This window comes from Brachycentrus maculatus, unplaced genomic scaffold (assembly GCF_059751285.1).
Source record: "Brachycentrus maculatus isolate JH-2025_06_01 unplaced genomic scaffold, ASM5975128v1 h1tg000081l, whole genome shotgun sequence".
Lineage (NCBI taxonomy): Eukaryota > Metazoa > Arthropoda > Insecta > Trichoptera > Brachycentridae > Brachycentrus > Brachycentrus maculatus.
Window position 1 is genome coordinate 399,632 of NW_028280835.1, and position 26,071 is coordinate 425,702.

The following is a 26,071-nucleotide window of genomic DNA, read 5'->3' on the forward strand; positions in this document are numbered from 1 at the left end:
AATCTTTTACATAGGGTGTATATTGGGGACTGTATCCATCCTACTATAACTCAGCAATGGTTGAAAGCTTCTGATACCTAAAGGAAAATTAAAGAATATGTTTACTTACAACATTTTGAGTGATAAATATCTGGTCAAATTATAAGCTTAATAAATTATCTGGTCAAATTATAAGCTTAATAATAAAAATGAAAATGGTATTTTCTGGCGTTTCTCGTGTGTGTGATTATAATCCAGGATTCGGATCTCACATACTAATATAAGAGTTTCTGCTTAATAAAAAGCTTCTTTACATCTCACCAATAGATGTCTCTAGTGAAGTTCTAGTAATTCAAGAACAAGGTTTCTAAATTGGTTAAAATATATAGAACTTCCAAGAATTTGAGTAGTGTGGTTGTCAATAATGGATAGAATTGGTGAATGTTACACGTGTGTAAAGTGATCACTTAAACCAGCCTATGACGGTCGTCAGACCCGTAAATGCCCAGAATTCCATATTCTTCTTCATCTTTGATGAGATGTCAAAAAATAATATGTTTACAATATTTTGATATTTACTTTTTAATGTGTTTATGCTGCGACTAATACTAAACACAATTTTCAAAAGATCTCTGTATCCCTGTTATGTCACACGCTTTCAATTTTCTCATTTCACTGTCATCGTGTATAATAAAAAATAAATTAATCCTCACTTAATAGATTTTCAAATAAAGGTAGCAAGTAAAAGTAACACGTGCTTAAATTTTTAATGACGTTACGTGACAAAATTATCTTACGCGACGTGAATGTATTATTATAGAAAACGTAATGCTAACATGTGTACTGACATAATGTAATAATACCGTTTAATTAATATGTTTGTATAGTATTATGACATTATTATGAGGAAGCGTGTTGGTGATTACTTATGCATCAACCGCTGCTAATCAGCATATTGTTGAATCAGTCATTATAATAAGTGAGACATGACTGTGATATCTTTTTAGATAAATGTGGGTAATATTATGTATGAGTACTTAAGTAAGCATTAAAGCAATAACAGATTTTTTAAATTTACTTTTATTTTCAGTTAATGTTAAATAAAAGTATCTTTAAAAAGATAATATCAGTCTTAAAAAAGATCAGTTAAGATCAGTTAAAATCAGTCTTCGAGATAGAATAAGAAAAGCCAGGATCAGGGATCTATGCGAGATCGAAGATGTCGTTAGGTGGGGAAGGCAATGAAGGAGACAATGGTATGCGGATGTGAGGACCATACAGACTCCCCCACATGACTCTGTACGGCCAACCAAAGAGATGGATCGATATCTGGGAATCGACATTGCAGGAGGCTAATCCCTCTTAAAAACAGGCCACAAGGTCTACACCAAGAATAAGTTAATATTAAAGTGTCATCAATTGATTGATGATAATTCAGTTATTGTAATTTAAATTTTAATTGGTAAATACCGCATTTTCTTACAATTTAATTTGACGCTTGTTTCGATGCAGTCAGCATAATAGTCAGTCAGCATAATAGTCAGCGTAAGAAACAATTTTTACCCTCTATTTTTCCTTGTATGTCTCAAGAGTACAACTCCTTAATTCAAACTATGGTACACATACGGTGTTGAAAAATGATTCTAAATTTATTGAAACACGCATTACAATATATTTAAAGAAAATGTGTTATTAAAAGTGGCTTTAGGTGCATCTAAATGATGTTGAATCACTTCCGATCCTCCAAAAATTAACAACGTACTAAAAAAAAAGTATGATTTATTGATTCGGCATTAACTTTGTGGAATGACATGATTATTATATTAAAATTATACACTTGAATAATCCACTTTATCGAGTTTTATTTTTATTTACGACTAGTTTCGAAAACGACAATTGTTTTCATCTTCTGGTACAAATTAAAACAGTTTTAATTTATACCAGAAGATGAAAACAATTGTCGTTTTCGAAACTAGTCGTAAATAAAAATAAAACTCGATAAAGTGGATTATTCAAGTGTTTAATTTAAATTAAATAAAAAAATAATGATACTTTTTTGTTATGTTAACTCCTTCCTATATTACGTGAATTGCAATATTCAAAAATATTTTCATAACGTTGTTTTCAGACATTCAATATCAATTCGATTATTTTAAATAGATTCTCTCATGTTTTCCAAGACTTCTTAATAGATTTACCAAAACCATTACCAAACTAAAACAATGAGTAAAGTGCTGTCAAAAATTATTATTGTTTGTAACCGTAAATTTAAAAAAAACATGAAATAAAATTAGACCAAGCACACAGCTCTTATTGTCTTTTAAATTTAAATTAGGAGCATGTTCCACTTGTTTCAAAAACAAAAGAAAATAATAATTGAGTAGCAAACGAATCTTGCTATGAGAAACAATTTTTCCGTTGATAAAACGTAATTGAGTTGTTAGTTTAAGTTAATCGTCAGATTTCGTGATGGAAGTAGGTAGGCGAGTAATTGAGACATAAAGTTAACTAATTGCTGTATTCTTTAACAGGTTACTGCACTGATAACGAACTAAATTGTCTATTATATTTTTTATCCTTCTCTATCGTGTAATGTTGAGAATTTTTACTTTATACAGATAATTTTTTTCATTTTACATAATATATTACTTCAAGATGTCAAAAGCACTGTTTTTGACTAGGAAACGTTATGAGGCGAATGTGGTTGATTATAGAAGCAGAGGAAGATTGATGAAAACTTGGCATGGTCGAGAGAAAAAAAAAGATAATCGGCAGATATGTATGAAGAGATGCATGAATGTAGAAGAAGCGCTTACAAATACGGGTTGGTGTAGCATTTTATTCTCTCCTATCCATGCGGGGTAGCGGCGTGATGTCAGTTACCACAAAGTTAATAATACTTTCAAAATACAAAATATATTTATCATATACACTATTTGTGGTGTAATTTTATGGGAATGATTTAAATGAATAAGATTGAATAATTTGTTTTATATACTTATGTATATATATATATATATATATATATATATATATATATATATATATATATATATATATATATATATATATATATATATAAATATATATATATATATATTTATATATATATTACTAATTATATGGTTTATTTCCTGAAAAGTACAAATTTGAAAGCACCGGTTATTACTGTAAAATTTGTAAATAAGTAGGTAGCGAAGGTAAATGGAGAAAGTAAAATTTCTGCGCAGGCGTACTCGAATTAAAATAGCGGCAGGCACAAGATCAAATGGAATGCGGTGTGCGTTAAATAGGTACATTTTAGTAACGAAGAGGAAACGCGTGTTAAATTGCCATCAGATATCACCAACAATTTATATTAATAAAAATTTACAACATTTTTAGTCTGTCAAATACTTGTGAACAAATCTGGATTATCTCCAATTATAAGAATTATTTTTCATATTATTTTTTGACATCTAACATAAATAACTTCCATATTCTTCTTCATCAATATTGAGATGTAAAATAATAATAATATGAAAAAAGGATTCCAAATTAACATATAACATACCCAATCCAGGATTCGGACTTCACATAATAATAAAAGAGTTTCTGCTTAAAAAATCTTCTTTTCATCTCACCAATAGATGTCTCAAGTGAAATTCTAGTGATTTAAGAACAACGTTTCGAAATTGGTTCATATATATATAGAACTTTCAAGAATTTGAGAAGTGTGGATGTCAAAAATGGGTAGAATTGGTGAATGTTACACGTATGTAAAGTGATCACTTAAACCAGCTTATGACGGATGATATTTTAATTGGCAAGTCTCTTTAAAATGCTTATAAGATTCTGTCTGAATTGTTTTACATACTAGAATATAATTGGAAAACATTATTTTCAGTTGAGTTCGATTAAAACATAATACTTATTTTATTTACACTATTTTGAGTGTGCCCAAATATTTGCCCACAAATTTTATTTTGTCCATTAGGAAGTTATTTTTTAAGATAGACAAATATCATCCATTTTTAGATATCAACATGGATGATAACGTCGCATTCAAGTTTGTTAAATAATTTGAGAAGAATCAAATATACATTTCACGAAATCCTCTGCTTAGTAAAAAAAAACTTTCTCAATTCAACCACAGATTTTCATCCATTTAGGAGTATACCAATAAAATTAAATTAATATAAATTGTGTGGTATGATATTTTATAAAAATATAATTTTATTAATATCTCAACAAAGATGAAGCAGAACATGGGAGTCTCGGTATTTTATATTTTGTGTTTAAAAAAAAATCAAATTTAATCACTTTCCACCGGTTTCTTACCACTGGTGTTTGCAGAAATTGGGTGCTTATAAATACGGTATTCTTAGTTCCGTGCAGACGGAGGCTGTGTATGGGAGCAGAGCGGGGTGCAGGAGTGGGGAAGGGGGGGAGGGTGGTAAAAGTGCCAGACAGACAACAAGTGCATGGTTTTATTCTCACCATAAATTTATACATGCCCACATCAAAAATGGTGTGTAATTTGTTATTATTTTAATGATGACTGATTCATTGCAAATGCATTTATTTTTATTATTTTTACTTTATTTATTTATTTCATAGATACAACGATACATTCATAGATACATATTTATTTCAAAGATACGTTTACTATATGTATTACGACTCTTTAGGCATGGCCTATGTTGAGCCGAAATACTAACATGTTAAAACAATTTTTATTTATTTATTTTTTATTATTTTTTTATTTTTTTAATTATTAGATTATATACATCACATACAAGAGATACAATAATAATTTACAGTATAAAGGTTTTACAACATACATATATACATTGTTGGACATTCAACGCGTACTTTTAAGATTTGAGAATATAGTGGTTTTAATACAATATTCTAATTGAATACAATTCTTTATTCATAGGTTTTGTCCACTATGTATTTCTATATTGATATCTCATCATAGACGAAAAAGCATACAACGGTTTCACGATTACTTAAACCAGCCTTTGAGAGGTCGTAAGATCTGTCATAGGATGCGTTTAAAAATATATTAAATTATTTAATGCAGCGACTTTAGTTTTATAACATGTAAAGAACGAAATATTTATTTAAACAAAATTTTTAGGTAAATAAATGGTTAATAGGATGTAAAATACATTGGTATGAAAAATCTTGCAAATGCAGGAATGAAACAAGAGAAGACAGATTACAAGACAAAATCATTGCCATAAAAAAATCAAGGCCGCTGCTGAATGCTGTAAAAAATCCGTATTCTTCAAAGATTTTAAAGGAATTACAAAAAAACTCAGACTTTTTACTTCCTAAAGGAAATGCTGTTTATATAATTTTTATGTCGACTTATAGGTATTTTGAAACTGTAGAAAACTTTATAGTTTTTTTTCTACTTTTATTTTATTTGATTAAATCGTTACCATTTATCATCGGACTGGTGTCGGTAACGACTAAAATCAGTAACTGGTCAAATAAAATAAAGGTGAAAAAACTATTTATTGTTGTTTTAACATTTCAAATATAGTTTCGCTAAGAAATGTGCAGTGTAAAAATTAAATCTAATTTATTTTTGTGACTATTACGTACTCATATTATAAGGTGATGTATACAAGTTTACAAAACAAACGTGGTTCCTTTCTGGTGGTTTCTTTAACTAGGACATTCGTTTATTTGCCCGCGGCATGCGGTAAATAAAGATAAAATAAATAATAATTAAGTATTTTATCATCGACTGATGTCGTTGTACGCCGGTGGTCGGTAATATATCAAAATAAACCCGAATACATCAAAAGTGATCGCCGCTCCTTAAGGGTATGGAAATTACATCGTTATCACTTTCGTGACCTATTTACTTGGGCCACACATCGCTACGGACGAGCTTACCTACTGAAGCTACTTGGGTCCTGTCACGCGAGACAAGTTTTGTCATGAGAACTTTAAAGCTGTTAAGAAAAAATGAAAGTTCTTGAAAAGCACCTGAAATATTTGTTTCATGGTACACTTGTATCTGTTGAATCATATTTATGTTATATATTATACGAATATACATACTCACAAAGTCAAGTGGTAAACATAATTTTTTTTGTGTATTTTAACGATATATTTAATGATTTTTCTTTATTTTGATTTTAAATGGTCAATACCACTATTAAATACAATTTTTTTATGCTTCGATTTCAAAAATATTTCATAAATATTTTTGTTATTAATGTATTTCGCATAATTCTCAAACACTGTTTGAAAATGTTTATTTTTGTTACGGGGTTTTAAAATGACGAGAAATGCATCGAAACACAAGTCACAATAGATTTAAGCAATGGTAGTATTTAACTTGTTAAATACTACTTTTTACTTATAAAACTTGAATTATCAACCTACTTGATGTTATGTTATGTTATGTTATGTTCGATTTCCCGGGGAATCAAAATAAACATAAGTGATTTTTTACGATAATATTCATTGAAAATTATCTCGAACTAGTGCCTGATGTGCAGAGATGATCGTTTTTTCTTTTTTTTATATTTAATGATCAAAATAACACTGTCTTTATACGATGCAGTACCCTATCATCATTAGGTGCGATATATCCAATATGTATACATATATGTAGACTAATATAATTTTCATTCACTGTTTTGATCATTCTGGAAGAAAAAATCCTCAAATGAGTGTAAAATTAAAGAAAATTTAATCTCTTAAAAACTAACCTCCCCATAAGCTAAGTATGGGTTTGATTGCAAAGAGATTTTGTTTTTTTTTTCAAATTATGTAATAAGTCTCAGGAAATGAATCTGCAACGTGACCATCATAGATAGAGTCATGCAGCCTCCGGCACACGGCTTGTCTATGTATCTTTATTGATGATAAATTTATCTTGAATATCGACCCGCGATCTCCATCACGTAGCGCATCCCATTACGCTCCACCGACTGGTGTAAAAATAATAAAAACCGTTAACCTTTTATCGAACATAGTTTCCTGGTAGAACCCCAAACATTTTTGTTGTTTATGTTTTGATTTTTAAAATTTGATTCAAAATTTAATGGTCAGCGTAAATTTCACATATCAAATAATTTTCTGCACATAAAACATCTTTTAAAAATTTAATATTTCTTCATAAAAATGTATTTTATGTAATAAAACAACAGTTTCACCACTTTGTCTTCTTTTGTAATCCGGACCAGTCTGATGATGTCAGTAACGACGAAGTTCGGGCACCGATCAAATAAAATAAAAGTGTAAAAAGCTAAAATATAAAGTTATTTTTGTATTATATAAACAAATAACATAGCTAATAAAACTGCGATCACACACTCAAATATTAGTCAAACATTACCCTACACTGGAAGCGCAGGGTTGATCACCTTGCGTTTATGTAAGTAATGATCAAGATAACACTGCGTCAATGCGATGTACTGTCCTCTTCTCCGCATCCGATAGTGCAAAGTGTTATCTTGATCGATTCACGAAGGAAAGGTGATCAGCCCTCCGATTCAGGGACCAGTCCAGGGTAATATTATATGATTTCAGTATATTATTTATTGATTCGGCATTAACTCTGTGGAATGGCATGTTAATTTTTTTAAATTAAACACTTGTATTCAAGTTTTATTTATATATATACGACAAGTTTCGAAAACTTACAGATGTTTTCATCTTCTGGTAAAAATAAAAATGTGTTAATTTTTACCAGAAGATGAAATCATCTGTAAGTTTTAAATAGAACTCATTAAAGTGATATATTCAAGTGTTTAATTAAAGAAATATATATTTCAGAGATTTCAGAAATGTTACATTACTATCTACACTACTATATTACACATATGAAAGCTCTGAAATTCCTCGTTGTCACTTTCTGTCACCGGCGTGTTACAAAGCTCTCGGTGGGCGTACGAGGGTTAAACCACCCATGTAACGATTTCGATATACGATATATCGTAATCAGGTCCCGCGCACTTTCAAAAACGCGTTCCATGCTTAAAGTCAAAATCCGAACGCGCTTTGCAGATTCACCGCCAGGGCCGGTAATGGCAGCGCGGGCGGGCCCAAGCGGGCCCAAGTGGGCCGCGAGTAGGTCGCCGCTGGGTCGCCCGTCGCCAGTGGGTCGCCGCTGGGTCGCCCGTCGTAAGTGGGTCGCGCGACGCCTGAGGGAGGCGGCCGGATACTATTATATTAACCCTCTCGGAATTTAATATTAATATTGAATTCCAAACTTTAGATATTCTAGACCAGTGCTCTGCAATCTTTTCTCACCTACTACACACTAAAATTCTTTCTAGTATTCCGCGGCACACCAATTGCTAAAGTACATATATCGGTAGTGTAAAGGCAAAGGGGTATATCTGTCAAATTTTTCATTTTCAAGTTTGTTCTACAAAATGTTTTAAAAGTGTATTCCATAATCTAGCAAAAGGATATAGCTGTAGTTGCAATACTTATTTAGTTTTATTAAGATATGTACATATAAAATGCATAAAACAAATGAGTTATTTAATTTCACAAGTTTGTTTTTGCTCTCCTGTAAAATTTGCTCTGAGACAGATATACCCCTTTGCCTTTACACTAACGATATAGACCATTGTAAAATTATTTCATTTTTGTAATTATTATCCACCTCGTAGTGTAGTGGTCAACACGCTCAGCTACCGTTCTGAAGGTCCTGGGTTCGATTTCCATGACGGGGGGGGATCAAATAAATACAAATGATTTTCTCAGTCAAATAGTTATTCAATACAACCCTGGCCTGGTACCCGAAGCGGAGGGCTAATCACCTTTCCTCAAAATCTTCTTCAAAATGTACTCTCTGGATGATTACAGAAAATTAGCAGATATAATCTTCTTTTAAACATTGTTAAAATCATACATTGATTCGCCGGAATTTCTGCACCGACTGTTGTAGAGTTCTATTTTCTCTGCCGAACGATGCTGAGTTACCCATTTTATAAAAATGTGCCACAAAGTATCAGTAAAAAAATTTAAGAAATTTATTAAAAATAGATGAAGTATTGACGAGTACCTGATTTAAGATAAGCTCCCTACGTTTTTTATTTTTAATTTGATATCTCAATAAATATTGAGAAGAACATGAAGTCTGAGTATGGGCATTTACGACCGTCATAGGCTGGTTTCGGTGATCACTTTACACACGTGTAACATTCACCAATTCTACCCATGTTTGATAACCACATTACCAAAATTCTTGGATATTCTATATATTATATATAAACCAATTTTGAAACGTTGTTCTTGACTCACTAGAACTTCACTAGTGACATCTATTGGTGAAATCCAGATTTGTGAACAAGTTTTTGGACCCATTAAAAATGTTGTTAATTTTAGTATTTGGACATATTTTTATAATATGGGCAAACTAGTTGATCAATTGCTAATATTTGAAATTAAATTAAGCACGTTCGAATCCGACATCGTGCCGAAAGCGATCGGCGGGAAAATGTTGAAAATCGAATTCCTTTTTTTGAAGAAGCCACCTAACTCACTTTTATCTGATTGGTTTTGCGGTGTTCGGGCGTTTAAATTTAATGAGAACTGTCAAAACCGCTCTGAATTTCCCGCCATTTTAAATAATCGTTCAGAAAATAAATAAAAGGTAAAAGAAAAAAACATTTGTCCAAATATTTCGAAATTATTTAATGTTTTATTCTTCGAATATTTATCTTGTCGCATTCGCCGATATTCCAAATTCGTTTTTTTTTCTTTTTATTTTTTAAATAAAGAGAAATATTTGTACTCTTATTATTTACAAAATCAATTTCATACTATTTATGTGAGCCTAAGAGCGTTTATGCACTACGCGGAATTTTACCGTCCGGCAGTCCGGTTTTTTTTAATAAAAGCGACTACGACAGTTTAGCATGAGCACCGTAATCACGCACCGATTAAGTGCACCGATCCGAAGAAAGACGGCCAAAAGCACAAGTCGATCATCCGTTTTATCATGCTAACCGGACTGCCGGACGGTAAAATTCCTGTTGTGCACAAGCGCCCTAAGTGGCTCATTATTAAAAATAGGTATCAAATTTTGAGTGTGTTTGAACTCAGAAACTCTGACTCAAGGGTCCGCGACACTAACCACGGGACAACAACCTGACACAATTCGATTTCCGGATTAGTCTTCTGATTTCAAAATTGGTACTTACAGTAGTTAATGTTACACACGGTTTAAAGTGATCACTTATACCAGCTGATGGAAAAAATTTAAGCCGTCTTAATACCAGATTTTTACAGATTTTTATTTAAAATTAACCAACACTGTGCTTCTCTGCAGGATTAGGCAAAACGAATAAAATACCACACTGCTCTGTCTTTGCAAACATTCTTCGCCTCTTCCACATTCATTATTATTGATGTTATTATTTAATTAATTCATTACTTTTGACTCTTGACCACGAATTCGATTTATTTGATTGTATCTCGTATAATGCATTGAATCATAATTTTTTTTTTGTACATATGATAAATTTGATACTAGAAATCATTGAAAGAAAAATAATATTTGAGGTTTTTAGGGAAGTTTTTAGTATTTATGCATAAAGATGAACACACCCATAATGTTAAAATAAAACTTTTGATAACTTAGTAACAAATAATAATAATAACAAATGATAACTTATAAGAACTAATAAACTAATAACTAATTATAATAATAAAAACTTATAACTAGTAATAATAAACTTGTAACCTACAATACCATATATATTTTTAGTTTAGTGTATGGATTGTTCGCAAAAAAAAACGACTAATCAAAGACTTAAACAGGATGTGACCAAAACCATTTATTAATAAAACAAAAGTATAGTCAGCTCTAAATATGGGAATGTATAATATTTACAAGAAGCGTGAAGCCGCGCATACGCGTGATACGAGATACAAGTCAATAACCAATATTGAGATAGGAATCAACAAAGTTTAGATTGGCTTGCCGCTCTATGTGTTTTTCATTCACCATGAATATCGGACTCGAATCACGAAGGCCCGTTAAATGGGACGAGCGTGAGGCAGAGATTACCGAAATGTACAGCCGGGTCACAAATCTCGCGGGGAGATATAATCAGTGAACAAATTGTATCATAAACACGTAACAAAGCGCCCTGTAATATTAATTATAAATAATATATTACATTTGATGATCGTAGGCGCTAGATTGTGTTTTTATTCCCAGATCTTCAAGAATTGGCTATATGGTCCGAATGCTGGACAATGTAAAGCACCTTCTCTAAACCAGTGTTCCGCAAACGTTTTCTGTTCAAGGTACACCTGCCAAATCAAGACGTTTTACAGGTACACCAAAGATAAAAATATATTTATAGGAGTTATTATTCATATATTTTTTAACATCTCATCAAAGATGAAGAAGAATATGGAAGTCTGGGCATTTACGGGGCTGACGACCGTCACAGGCTGGTTTAAGTGATCACTTAACATAAGTGTAACATTTACCAATTCTACCCATTATTGACAACCACACTACTCAAATTCTTAAAAGTTCTATATATTATATATGAACCAATTTTGAGACATTGTTCTTGAATCACTAGAACTTTAATAGAGACATCTATTGGTGAGAAGAAAAGAAGTTTTTTATTGAGCAGAAACTGTAAGGTCCGAATCCTGGATTATAATCACACATATAACTCCTGTAATTGGAGATAATCCAGATTTTGTGAACAAGTGTTTGGACACACTCAGAATGTTGTAAACAAAATAAAGAGTTCACACATTCGTTAAAACCGTAACAGACATAAATAATAAGGTAGAGGAAAGAGAATCGAGAAGGTATGGGCATATAGGACGCAGAGAACCCGAACATGTCGTAAACAATGAAAAAAAATATCGTAACTTCATTAAATAAATAAGTAAAATTAAAAAAAATAACTCATTCCTTATCTACTAATCAAACGCAGATGTATTAGTTTCTTGGAAGTTTTTTTTTACAATATTCATGATGGTAACAGTCGAAATCCATGCTTTCAATATTATTGAAATAAAAGCAAAGGTTAGAATCGAGAAATGTAATAAATCGGGGTCATTAAAAGGTCAGTCAGGAAACAGACATAGTTATGTCAAAAGGAGTATCCGTTCATACACGACGTGAAGACACCATAGTATTTATCATTATTTAAAGGTCGAAACACTCTAAAGGTTGGTAGATCAACCATCGACCAACATTGTTTGTCGATTTTACTAACCCAATGCCAGTTGTTTCAGGAACATCTAAAGAATAAAATAAAATACAAACTGCATATATAATTTTTCATATGACACACTTAATAATCCGTTTTCTTAGTAACGATAAATTACAAAATACATCAAAATTAAATATAAAAAAACAGTTTTTTTTCAACTCTCACTTTATGACCAGTTGATTTTCTCTTACTGAAGCAATCGTAATAAAGGGAGGTTATTATTTTACATAATATGATTCAGAGGTTACCATAAAGTTAATACTTAATTTATTTTATAGATACAGTTAACAGGTATGTTTTACTACAGAGCCTTATCCGCAGCAAATGGTGCATAGGGCGATGCATTAAAAAAAATACAATATTAATTTGATCGTTTCTTATACAAAAGCAAGGTTATTGATTCTGCGCTTTATATACTAGTCCAGGGTAATATTAAATAAATATGGTATAAGAGTGAGAAAAACATCCATATTTATTTTAAGCCCCCTGGAAATTGAACCCGGGACGTTTAAAATATTGGCCAAATGTGCTAAACAGCTACAGTATGAAGGCGAACATATACTAAAGTATATTTTACTGATTTAAATATATTTTAAGGTTCTTTGACTTATTAAAAAATTAAGAAAGATGTGTTGAAATGATTGCTTTTGAATGTCATCGATTTCTGAAAAAACTTTCTCAAACTTTCAATATTTAACCATTTGACTGCTGAGAAGCAGTATATTAACTGTTGTATACTTTGAAAAACTCGATAAACCGACGTTTTTTGGCGTCGGAATACCGAAAAAAATAGCAATGTATTTTTATTTTGTTAAAACCTTTTTTTATCAACCTTCAGTCACCAATTGAAAACAAGTTTTCAAAAACTTTAAAGAAAACATTTCAGCAGTGAAACGGTTAATAGAAGAAAAAAGAAATATTTAATGTTTCCGATTTTTTTGCTTTTACCATAAAACAAAGTTTTATTTTGATTAATCTATTATAACAAATTGTCGATAAAGATTTGAGTGAAAAGAAATAATATATTTTTAAAAAATTGCATCATTGTATTTCTCTAAATGAAAATACTAATAAACATTAAAAAAATATGGATAAAGATGGGTTTTAAATGTAATAACTAAATAAGTGTTTACCTTCTAAACCAAGCTCTGCGATGATAATTGTTTATAATTATGTTCACGTTGCGTTGAACAAATTGTGGGACGCTTTGTGAAAGCAGTAAAATTGTCCCAGTGGGTAGGTACCAGACGATAATGACACTATTTAGACACAAATGGCGGTTGTTAAATAAAGTGGTAGCTCTTGACAATGCGGATTCTCAATAAAATTATGGTATTGTTTCGCGGAGAGAAGATTTTCTTTCTAGATACATCACTGCCATCAAATAGACTTTCGTATTTTTAAAACTATGTCATAAAAAAAAAATAATAATAATATAATACAGAATAAATTCACATATTTTGAGCTCATCCAAATCAGTGTTCACATATTCTGAATTGACTTCCCTTAGGAGTTATTTATATATTTTTTAATGACATCTCAAACAATTTGAAAGTTTGGGGATTTACAGGACTTACCACCTATCATCGGATAGTTTGAGTAATCTCCTTATCACTGTGTAATTTTATAAATTATGGGTTTATTATTATTTATTTATGTATAAATTACTATTGTTTCAAAATGTTGTAGTTATATATGAGACAACAGTGGGATATTTACATATAAATTAAACTGTGACTGTAGTGGAACTTCGTACATTGGTATGATTTCCAGAAAATTCAAAACAAGAATCAGGGAACATGAATTATATTTTCTATATTTACAGCATTTTTTGCTTTGTGATATGATAATATAATAAAGCAGTTAATTTTAAAAGAAGAAAAAAACCACTTTGTTTTAATTTTTACCAGAAGATAAAAACATCTGTAAATTTTCGAAACTAGTCGTATATATAAATAAAACTCATTGAGTGGTATAATCAAATGTTAAATTCTTAAAAAAATAATCAACATGTCATTCGACAAAGTTCATGTCAAATCAATAAATAATATAACAAAGTGATATTACACAAAGTGAACGAGAGTGTTACACGAATTATATTTTAGAAATAATAATTTTTCAGATTTCGCCAATCATTTATTAGATAATGATCACAAATTTAACAGTAAAAACATTAAAATCCTAACAATTATTAATATATTATTGTCTATGTTCCCACTGATAAGGAATAAAAAATAAAAATAAAAAATAAAAATAAGAAACAGCTCCTACCCCCTCTTCAACCTTCATTGTCCCAAGGACACAACTCTAAAATTAAGACTAAGCTTCACATACGGTATTTAAAATGATGCAGAATACATCGAAATACATGTCACAATAGATTTTTTTCAAAGTGGTATTTACTAAGTAAAACTTAAAATAAAAAAATAAAATATTTACTTTTCAGATAACAACACAGGAGCCGAGTGAGATTTTGGCGGAATGAGACTTCGTTTTTTACTAGCGGCCGTCCTTGTTTTACAAGGGGTGAGTTTTATCAATTTTATCTTTAAATTTGTTTTTAGCGATATTTGAAAATATGTAAAAATGCCACCATCAACTGAATCTCATATGCGGATTTCTTTTAAATTAGAAATTTGTATATATCAGTAAAGTTGAGAACCATTGATTTGGGTGGTGTGTAGTGAGAAGTAAGTAGTAACTAGTATAAGTATAGTTTGTAACAGGTACACCGGTATTGAAGAGTAACAAATCCGATCCATTCATATAACGGTAGTTCGATCTTCTCATTCATAAAGTTGGTTCGCAAGCATTATGCGTGCTTCTCAAACTGTGAGTCGTTTTATTAAATATGTTTGAATATTATTTAATACTGGCAGTGCACAATGCAGTCCTAATTCCAACCCTGAAGTGTGAAATTGTAGCATGGCGTTGATAAAAAAGGATGAATGTTGACTGAATGCATTTAAAATACGATCTCTCAGACGAATGTGCGGTAAAACGATATATGGAAGAAATCTAAGATTTTAGCTAAAATCAGTATTATCGTTTTTTAAATAAAAAAAGTGTGTGCAGATGGTTTCGACATGTGAAACGAAGGAGTGAAGAAAGAGCAGTAAAACAAAATTATGAGGAAAATGTAGTTGGAAATAGGAACATAGGAAGAACGAAGAAATTTTGGCATAATTAAGTATTTAAAATACTTTAAAGTGGTCAGGTCGGAAGACGAAATAATAGTAGTAATAATAGTAGCAAAGTATTAGAAAATGCATGAACGTGGAAGAGGCGTAGATTGTTTACAAAGAAAAAGTGGTTTGGCTTTCTATTATCTCTGCCTACCCTTGCAGTGAATCGGCGTGACGGTTAGTTAGTTAATTAGTCAGTATCGTAATATAAACATCGCATAAGGATCAATGGTTCTCACATTTTTTTGTTAAATTAACTGACATTCAATTGATAACGGTTGATTTATAGGAGAACAATTACGTAAGTAATTTGCATAAAAAAATATAATTGACTTCCCTGTTCACTTCTCTTGTAGCACTATTCAACAACAGAATAGAGCCATTCCGGGCTAATTGCACTTTTGTTTTTGTTTATGGAAAATGCAGTGACGTAGCAATGGGGTAACAGCGCTTTTTATAGTTTCAGAATACAATTGAGATCAGTACGCTGAAAATCGGCTTTAATTATGATAAATCTCACTTAAAGATGTACCTATCCTCAAATATACAAACTCAGTACGTTTTTGAGATATCGATAAAAATCTTTCCAGAAAACTTTCTTTCTTTCAAGGGAAATAGAGTTTTATTTGCAATAAAGTCATTCAATAAATTTCTTTCGATAAATTTTAGAAGTACAATTAATAAAATTAAAATTTTTGAAAACTGTTATTTTTAATATGAAGTCGTAAATCGTACAGAACGTACTCTCAAATAAATAAAGTCAGAGAAGCCACACGCAATTTAATTTTAGAATACATATTGGAATTTGGCGAATAAATATTTTCACTGCTTACCTTTCAATAATTCTTTGTTTTCAAAACCATAAATTTATTTAGACGAAAAACTTATTTTTCAAAACAAAAAACGGTGTAATATATTATGCAAAAATTACGACTTTGTTAAATGTGACCTAGGTTTAAATTAAATTAAATTGCGGGCCATTGATAATCCCGCTTTAATGCTCTATTTGCAACAATATAAACGTATCTAACACAATTTAGTGAAATTAAATTTTAATTAATAGGAAATTTATTTAAATTATAAGCATTGTCTATCCTCAATAGGTTTAGTGAATACCTGAGAAAGGTACCATTTACTTATTGTATCTTTATGAAAAAGAGCATATTTATTGTTATTAATATCAAGAAATGATTCAAATATAGATCCTTTTATATAAAAAAAATATTTATGGTAAAAATACTTACATAATACATATATTTTTGTTCGTTATATTTTCTCATTTGTACTTTATTTGTATTCTCAGTTATATTTTCTAATTTGTTTTCTTTTAAACACGCTTCTTACCTTATATTTTTTCATATCTATTTTAAATATCCTTTTTACCTCATGTTATTTTTATATGTCTATTTATCATACACGTTTATTATTTTATATTTTGCAATGTATTACTTTAGGTTTTTTTTTAATAATCTTTTTTGAAACTTTATTATTTGTGTTCCAGTCTTGTTAACCTTAATCCCACGTCTAAAAATAGGAAAAAAAAATACTCATCTTGAATATTATATATATGACTTATGTATGTAATATGTTTTTAAAGATAAATAATATTAAAATCTTACAAAAACAATAAAAGTAATAAAATCAAAACCTGCAAAGTGTATGAAACTGAAAAAAAGTTATAAAAAAACACACTCACATACACACACGTGCACACATATATATTTAAAAAAAAATAGGTAATTGGATTAAGCACATTCTTCGACTCGATCTATTTTTATATCCAATCATGAAATTCAGGTCGGATTTGGAATTCACATCGTAAAGTGAGTTCCATTTCAAGTGCGTGTATCAAAAATAGTAATATTTCATAAGTAAATGCCTTTTTGACAGCTAAATATGGCGTTGATTTACCATACAATTTCCATTAAGCCCGATTCACGGAGACTTGATCTAGTTGTTCCACTTCGAAATGGCTTCTAATAATGCGGACCCTTTATTCACGAACACTTATCGACTGCGTGGATGGTGTGGAAGTCGTTAAATATTTGGAAATGACGAATTTACAACCAGTTCCGAGACAACCGGTTGCTAAATGAGAAGTGAATAGATCCGCAGCATGCCCTAGTTCAGGGCTGGGCAAAGATGGAATTTGCACATCAAAATAATAATATTTTTTTGTAATTATTTCAAAATATATATTTTTTTATTTCATAGATACATACATTTTTTACTAAATGTATTAAGGCTCTTTAGGCATGGCCTGTGTTGAGCCGAAACACTTACATGTTAATACATTTTTATTTATTTATTATTTGTTTTTTTTTTTTTAGTTATTAGATTATATAAATTACATACAATAGATAAAATAACAGTTTACAGTATAAACGATTTACAATAAAACAATTACACCTAACTAACAATCAATGATGGATCATTACTACTATCATCATGCCATTTCTAAACTCGAATTTTGAAATACCTACACTCCTTACTTCCTCTACATTCATTTATCTATCTATTCATACATGCCCTTCGGTTACGTAGACTTTGACAACCAGATTTAAGATTCTGTCTGATTGATTTGGTCCTACTTACTATTTCTTAGCCGTCCTCGTTCTGTTCTATTATTTGTCAATTAAACTATCTTAGTAATTCATATCTTCTCGTCCCTTTGATTCACATGCAAAAAGCAACTTACAACATATTTTTCTTACCATTCTAAATCTTTTGGTTTATCCCAAATTCAAGATTATATTATTTTCTAATGTATATGTTATATTTCTTAAAATTCTGTGGTACATTGTTTATTCATTGTTTAAAGGGGTTTTCTTTTTTGATTTTTCATTTCAACGGCGTCACTTCGTTAATACTATTATCTCAAGTATCAGAGCAGAAATACTTTTGAAGAAGATAGTAACTATGTGTTTAAACTACAATTTAATAATTTAAAATTGTACAAAAATTCACATTTCGGTGATCTTACAATATGTGTTTTTAACGTTAAGAGGGAATATGGGTCATTTATTTAAAGACAGATGTTTATTGTAAAAATGTGCACGAACGAATAAAATAATGATGATGCAAGAGCATTATGATAAGAATTTTGAAAGAGAATCAAGGTGTTTGGGAAAAAATACAAATAAATAGTAAATATTAATGTCAATGTTAAGTTAAAATAATAAGCTGAATTACAAAATAATTCATATTTTTTGAAACGATTCCTAAATAAATAACAAAGTTAAATTATCAATTACATTCCAAGCAATGCGTATTTTTTAAAACCTCCGATAGTTTTTCGCGATTTCATGATATGTAAGATACAACGTCAGTAGAGAAAACTCTAAAAAAAATACAAATTTTATTTAATTTATTCATAGTTGGTACTAAAATGTGCAAAATATATTAAAACACGTGTCACAATAGGTTTTATGAAAAAGTAATTTTTACAAAAAAAAAATCATAGTTCTTTTCATTTTATACTTATCATTATTTTAATTCCAGATATCATATTTTCATCCCTCTTAGCCCTTTAACGTCCAAGAGCACAATTTTTAAATTTAGATTAAGCTACACATACGGTGTTTGAAAGTGATGAACAATGCATCAAGACACGTCTCACAATAGATTTTAAGAAATAGTGGTATTTACTAAGTAAAACAATAATAAAAAATAGATGTATGCTATATCACAAAGTGACTGCCGAATCGAGTACAGAAAAAAATCACTAGCTCATTATATATTTTAGAGTAGTACATTAGAAACTATTCAATTATGATACAGTGTTTGAAGATGATGCAGAATGTATAAAAATACCTGTCATAATAGATTTTAATAAATAGTGATATTTACCATACAAATGGACTGCTGAACCGAGTAATGAAAATAATTACTTTTCTTGAATGTTTTCCGCAGATACTTTGTGGCACATTTTATACACTTTATAAAATGAAATAACTTTGTTATAACCACTTTTTTATAAATTCAATTAAACCTTCCGGTTTCAACAAGAACCTTGTCACCATCAGGGTTTATATTAATTCAAAAACATAAAAAAAAAACATTATAATACTCTCACCAAAAAACTTCCACCCACTCCGTAAAAATCCTGTGTGTGTGGAAGTTTTGTTGGTGAGAGAATTATGATGTTTTTAATGTTTTTGAATTAATATTAATTCTGATGATTACAAGATTATTGTTGAAACCGGTAGGTTAAATTGTATTATTAAAAAGTGGTTATAACAAAGTTATTTCATTTTATAAAAAAATAATTACTGATTCATTTTACATTTCAGTGTAGTATATTGAAATTATCCAAACATGATTGTGGGAAGGACGAGATTCCAAGCCGTTTTTTGAATTATTTGTTTTAAAGATATTTATCTATTTATTAAAAGATCAGCACGCGCTGGGTATCGGCACCCCTGTCCCAGTTTTGAAAATTGGTCTGTTATCTAGAGATTTATAGTCCACGCCCAATTGTGTTTTGGCGGCAAAATGTTTGACGTCTTCCGCCCGACGTTATCGTACATCCAAAACTGGTTCCGGGCTCGGAATACTGGTCAAAAATGCCGCAATTGAGGCCACATTTATAATGACTGAGAAAAAACAGCATTTCGTAGAGCTGAACTGACCTGAATTAAAAATGAATGATTAAAATTATTTAAACATGTCATTTTTTTCGTGGATTGGCTATTAATTTACATGTTATTTGTACTTAGCTGTAAAACGGTGTTCGAAAAAACTCTAATATGTGTCAGTACCTACCTCGGCTACAGTGATTAATTAATATTAACTTTTGTTTTACGTAATCGATGCCCCAATAAAACGAAACAGCGGTAACTGTCATGAAGATCACTCGTAGACAAAGGACATATAATTATTGGTCAACAATTTCATAGTCACCTGCGTAGAGTTGGTGAAGAGTGCGATGAGAGAATTACTCGTTGATATTTTAAAGATACATTATTTTATGTAAAATGAGTAGCGTTGAAAATGCAAAGATATTTTTTGTCACATCGCTCACTCCTTTTAACAACGTCGATCGTTTTTAAAGTTTAAAAATATGATAAAATGAATTAAAAATAAATATTAATCACTTATTAAACTTTTAACTGTGCAACAGATTTTTTTTTTAATGTAAAACCTGAATCTTTTTTCTCCATCTGAAAAATATGCAAGTTGGATTGAAATTTGCTAACATAAATCCTTAACCAAATTTACCTAAAAAAATATTTGTGAAAAAATTAAATTTATAAAAAGATTGGAAGTATTTTTTGCCCATTATGGAAAACTGGCATTGGATATGTTTGCAGTCATAAAAGTTATTAAGGTAGGCTGGCAGGTGTTCAATCAAGGGGTCAGTAACCATCCATACAAAGAAGGAGAAATAACTCTTTTTTTGTTTATACTTCAGTGTTCAGTTCAAATAATTTGTCTTTAATTGTTTCCGTACATACGCCATGCAAAACTATTGACAGTTTTTTGGTAGAGCTTTAAATCTGCTTTGCTTTAAACCCTTTCGAGATTTCCATTCAGATTAACGTAATATTTCGTATATTTCCATAACTAACCCTTATTTGATCCCAATTGTGTACAGGGCACTGAATGACATCAACACAGTAATTGTTATCTTGACCGTTTATAATACGAAGGCAAGGTTATCAGTCCCTGCACTTCACAAACCAGTCCAGGGTGAAATTAAAAAAAACATCAAAGAGACAAGTCACCAATATTTATTTACTCTTCTGGAAATTGAACCCAGGGCCTCCAGCGCAGTAGTCATATGTGCTTATCACTAAACTTATCAGAAGGACAGTAAAATTACTTTTAGTTTGTTCATAAATCGGTATTATAAGGATTAGTAAAATCATAAAATAGTATGAAATAATAATATGTGTGTCCTTAAAATGACAAAAAATAATGTATGGTATGTAATTGAAGTTAACATAATTAAGTTGTGAAATTTTGTTACGATTAGCGAAAGGGATTCTAAATTTTATTTATTCATATATTTCATCATACACAATATCATAAATTACAATATAAAATGATGTGCCCACTTTGAGTTTTCTCGTGCCGAAGGCACATTTTACGATACTTGTTTATAAAATTATGTCAAAGATTTTTTTGGCATGCAATCAAATGTGACTTGCTATGGAAATATATAAAAACTTATTGCCCACTTATACATATATAAATGGTAGACCTATACTTCTGTCCACCAAATGATCGAATTGTATCTACCCTATTTGACGATTATTCGACTTCATCGAAACAAAGAAATTAAATTAAATAATTTCACAGATTCCTTGAATTGTCACAGGTTTCCAACAATAAAAGGCCATTAGTGGAATCTTTCTCTGTACACGACACTGTGATTCAAGTATACGGAATTAGCGGGTTTTTCTGTATCAGATAACAAGGAATGCAAAAAATACAGTTGAAGTAAGTAGCAGAGATCCTTATTCGTAATGTGTGTGAACCAGATTGTAGACGTAGACAAGAATAACCGTAACGATACATATGTCCACGAGAGTACATTCATATGTACATAGGTACAAACGTCACTGCATTTTCAACTTGTGACTTGATACTAGTATACATAACTCCAGTAATTAAGCGCTGAAAAAATGGCAAAAGGGAAAATTGCCCAAAATTTTATCGAAAAATCAAAAAGCTTGTGCAGACTTGTTACAAACTATCCTATTTTTTCAGAATCTCAATTTTGCTTTCTAAGGGTCTTTGAAATGCTCCCCAATTTTCGCGACTTTACGGTCAATGGTCAGTATTCTTTACTTGGGGATATTAAATTTAGAGTCATACTCTCCTCATCAGTCATGCGCTCCTTGTTATATGTTGAGAATCGCGAATTTAGTGACATATTTTAGTACATGTCATCCTTAAAGAGTGAGACGGGCGTGCATTCGTAGTCCCTAGTACTACTGACTGCTGGCCTTTTTTCACGCCCAACGATGCATCAAATTGATGCAATGTTAATTTGATAATTTTTATATGAAGGTATCTGATCTGTCCCGCGCTTCAGATGCAGGTTCAGGGTCGTATTAAATAAATTTTCATTCGATCCCTTATCAGTACCCCAATGGTGCATAGGGCACTGCATCATATAAACGCAGTGTTATCTTGATCGTTAAAAAATTAAGGAACGCTGTCAATCCATCTCTTTGGTGGTCTGCCCAGGAGTCGTCTATCTTGGCGTTCGTCGTACACTTCGATGTAGGGGAGTCTAGATGTTTCTATTCTCCTCACATGGGCATACCATTGTCACATTTTAAATGTGGATACATTTTTTTTGCATAAAATTGGCGCTTTGAAAGCAAAATGAAACTGTTTATATGTCGCTCACTCCTTTCAAGAACGTCATAAATAAAAAATCGACAATTTTCAGTTGTGAATATTGCCCAAAAAATTAACTATATCTCAGCAAAAGCGGCATATTTTTAACTTAATATTTACCCGCTTCATGGCAGAATGTGTTGTTTTTGCATTTTGAAGAAAAGGTATTGTTTAATTATTTTTTTAAATATCCTAAATATTTTTCAAATTGAGAAAAAACTTTCAGGTTTCACCTAAAAATATTTGTGCACAGTAAAAAGTTCAATTAGTGGCTTGATATTTATTTTTAATATATTGTATTATATTTTCAAACTTTAAAAACGTTGTCCTGAAAAATCTTTTAATTTTTTATTTTTGACGTTCTTGAAAGGAGTAAGCGATATTACTCCTGTATCCATGTAGTAAGTTCTTGTTTCAAGTAGTTGACAGTTAAAAGACATTATGTTCGTACGTAACGCGATTAGTGTTAACACAACCGTTGACCTAGACAATGTAGCCAGGCGTGATAGCCATGGCGAAGAAAGGAAAAATTAAACACAAATTCTCGACTATAATGTATGTGGGACACAAATGTCATTGAACCCGCTGTATAATTTATTGTGCATTACATTTTCATTCCGGTGTCAAATTAAAACGGTGCATTTAATTATGAAATAAAAATGAATTAACTGCTTCGGATTAAAAAGCGAATGGACGTTTAAAACGCGGCCAATTTTGAACAATTAATTGACATGAAAGTTTATTTGAGCAAACGAGACAAATAATTTTACACTTTCAATACAAATATAGATTTACATTATCCACTGACACTTCGCTTTTATATATTTATAGCTTATTAATTAATATTTTTAGCTTTTCCACTTTATTTTTATCTGACCAGCGACCGGGTATCGTCGTTGCCGACATCGTCAGACTGGTCTGATGATGACGGTGACCATGATGTCGTTACCGACATCATCAGACTGGTCTGAGGATGACGTCGACCTGATGATGACCAGTCTGATGATGTCGGTAACGACGAAACCCGGTCGCTGGTCAAATAAAAATAAAGTGGAAAAGCTAAAAATATTGGTTTTAATCTAATAATATATTAATACAAATATACTCAAAATCTTAACTACATTTGTGTGTGAACATAACTTTCCAAATAACTTCAGTATTAAATACCTGTATATTCCTGGATGTTAAGAAAATATACATTGCATCTAAATAGGTCAATTTTAAATTTGTTGATATCTCAACATTGACGAAGAAGAAGAATATGGAAGGTTGGGTATTTACAGGGCTAAGTATATGTTATAGGCTCATTTACGTGACCACTTTATATACGTGTAACATTTACCATTCTACCCATAATTGACAACCAAATTACTTAAATTTCTGAACTTGTATGTATTTATCCTCAAATCGATACGTTCTTTCGTGTGTGATCACCGCCTATCTACGGTTATGTTGAGTAAGCTTTTCAGTTAGCAGAAACCTACATAAAGTGTACTTAAGATTCATCCTGAATTATTTTACTTACCATGTCACGCCTGAAAACATGATTTTTAATTTTTATTAAACTTACAATTTGACCACTTATTTACAATATTTTGAGTGACTTTATACTTTTATTTTTATACTTAAAAACCCAGACTATTATTTTTCATCTATATTCTTATTCAACTATAATATTCAATATAATTAACTCCTAAGTGGACCAACTCAGATTTGTGAACAAAGGTTTGGAGACACTGCAGAATATTTTGAAAAACTGATTGCGATTGTCACCTGCAATTGAATATTTATTTTGTTTGCATAATATTGACTTCTTTGTTTGCCATTGTATCTCAAAATTTAAAAAATTTGTCTTAATCAATAGTTTCAACGAATAAACAGAAAATTATTTTAAATTAAAAAACCCTTATCATTTAACCATGGGCTAGATTTTCCACCCATTATTGTTACAATTTTCTTATTTTTCCCATTTCATTTATTTTATTTTTTGATTTGGCATTCACTTTGTGGTAAGACATGATGAAATTGTAAAAGAAAAACACTTGTTTTTTAATTTATTTTAACGACTAGTTTAGGAAGCTTTGCTTCCACCTTTGGGTCTAGGTATAAACTAAAGCATAAATAATTATCTGTTCCATAAGTAAGACTAAAACTAAACTAGTCCGAAACTAGTCGTTAAAATAAAACAAATTTAACTTAAATGTTAAAAAGAAAGTATTCTTATTTTACAATTTTATCGTTTATAGTCTTGGATGATGAAAAACTAGTACTACAGGGTGTAAATGTAATTTATGTCACTTTCAAATGACCTATTCACTTGCAATTCTCGCAAACGAGTACCGGTCATCCGCAAGTCGCATGCGAAATACCGAATCTGCACACGAAAGAGTGGAATTTCAATTAGATCTCTCTGAGTGATTAATATACCGTAACACTTGCATTTAAATGCATACAAAATTGTCAATATCACCCATTTGCACTCAATCTGTGCGAACTGGAATAACCATACATTAAAACGGTCGGTAGAAACGTGATATTTTTATTTACTTTATAAAATTAAACAACTTTGTTTTAACCACTTTTTTATTATTAGTACACTTTTGAACCTACCGGTTTCAACACGAACCTTGTCACCGTCTGGGTTTATTTAATTCTAAAACATTAAAATACTCAATTACATTCCCTTAAATTGTAAATGTTATTTTGTTTTGTTGTTAAGGATTTTTTACGGAGTGTTTGAAAGTTTTTGGTAAGGGAATGTAATTGAGTATTTTAATGTTTTAGAATTTAATAAACCCTGATGATGACAAGGTTCTTGTCGAAACCAGTAGGTTAAAAAGTGTACAAATAATAATAAAGTGGTTAAAAAAAAGTTGTTTCATTTTATAAAGTTTTTAAAATGTGCCACAAAGTATCTGCGAAAAACATTCAAAAAATGTTTTTATTCATGTAAATTTTCAAAATGCAGTAATACATTCGTAGTGCAAGGATGAGTAAGTGTTGCAAACTCTTAAATTGAATTTATTGGCTCAAACCCCCTCTACCACAACTTGGTGCCTATTTTATATCACTAACCCTAGTGACTTAGGCCTAGTGCCTACAAATACGTATGAAATTGAAGTATTTGTGTAATTAATAAAAACAAAAATATTTCTCTTTCAATAAAAGGTTATCCCATTTTTTTAGAGACTGTATAATTTGTCTAAACAATTTAACATACGGCATATCAATGGCCAAAAAAAGATAATAATCTCTTAAAAATACATGTGTTCAGATTTTTCAGATTTCCTGAAAATAATTTTCAGGTTTCAGGACCTGAATATTTTTGATTTCCGTTTT

General features: G+C 30.5%; 1 protein-coding gene across 1 annotated transcript in view; it reads left to right on the plus strand.

Moving 5' to 3' along the window:
* Positions 1 to 26,071, plus strand: part of dy (transmembrane protein dusky) — a 65,326-nt gene that overhangs the window by 12,710 nt on the left and 26,545 nt on the right. Inside the window, exon 2 of the mRNA XM_088257383.1 lies at positions 14,641 to 14,720. Within this exon, the coding sequence (XP_088113509.1) occupies positions 14,676 to 14,720 (45 nt within the window). The 5' untranslated portion in view covers positions 14,641 to 14,675. The remainder of the gene's footprint in view (positions 1 to 14,640; positions 14,721 to 26,071) is intronic.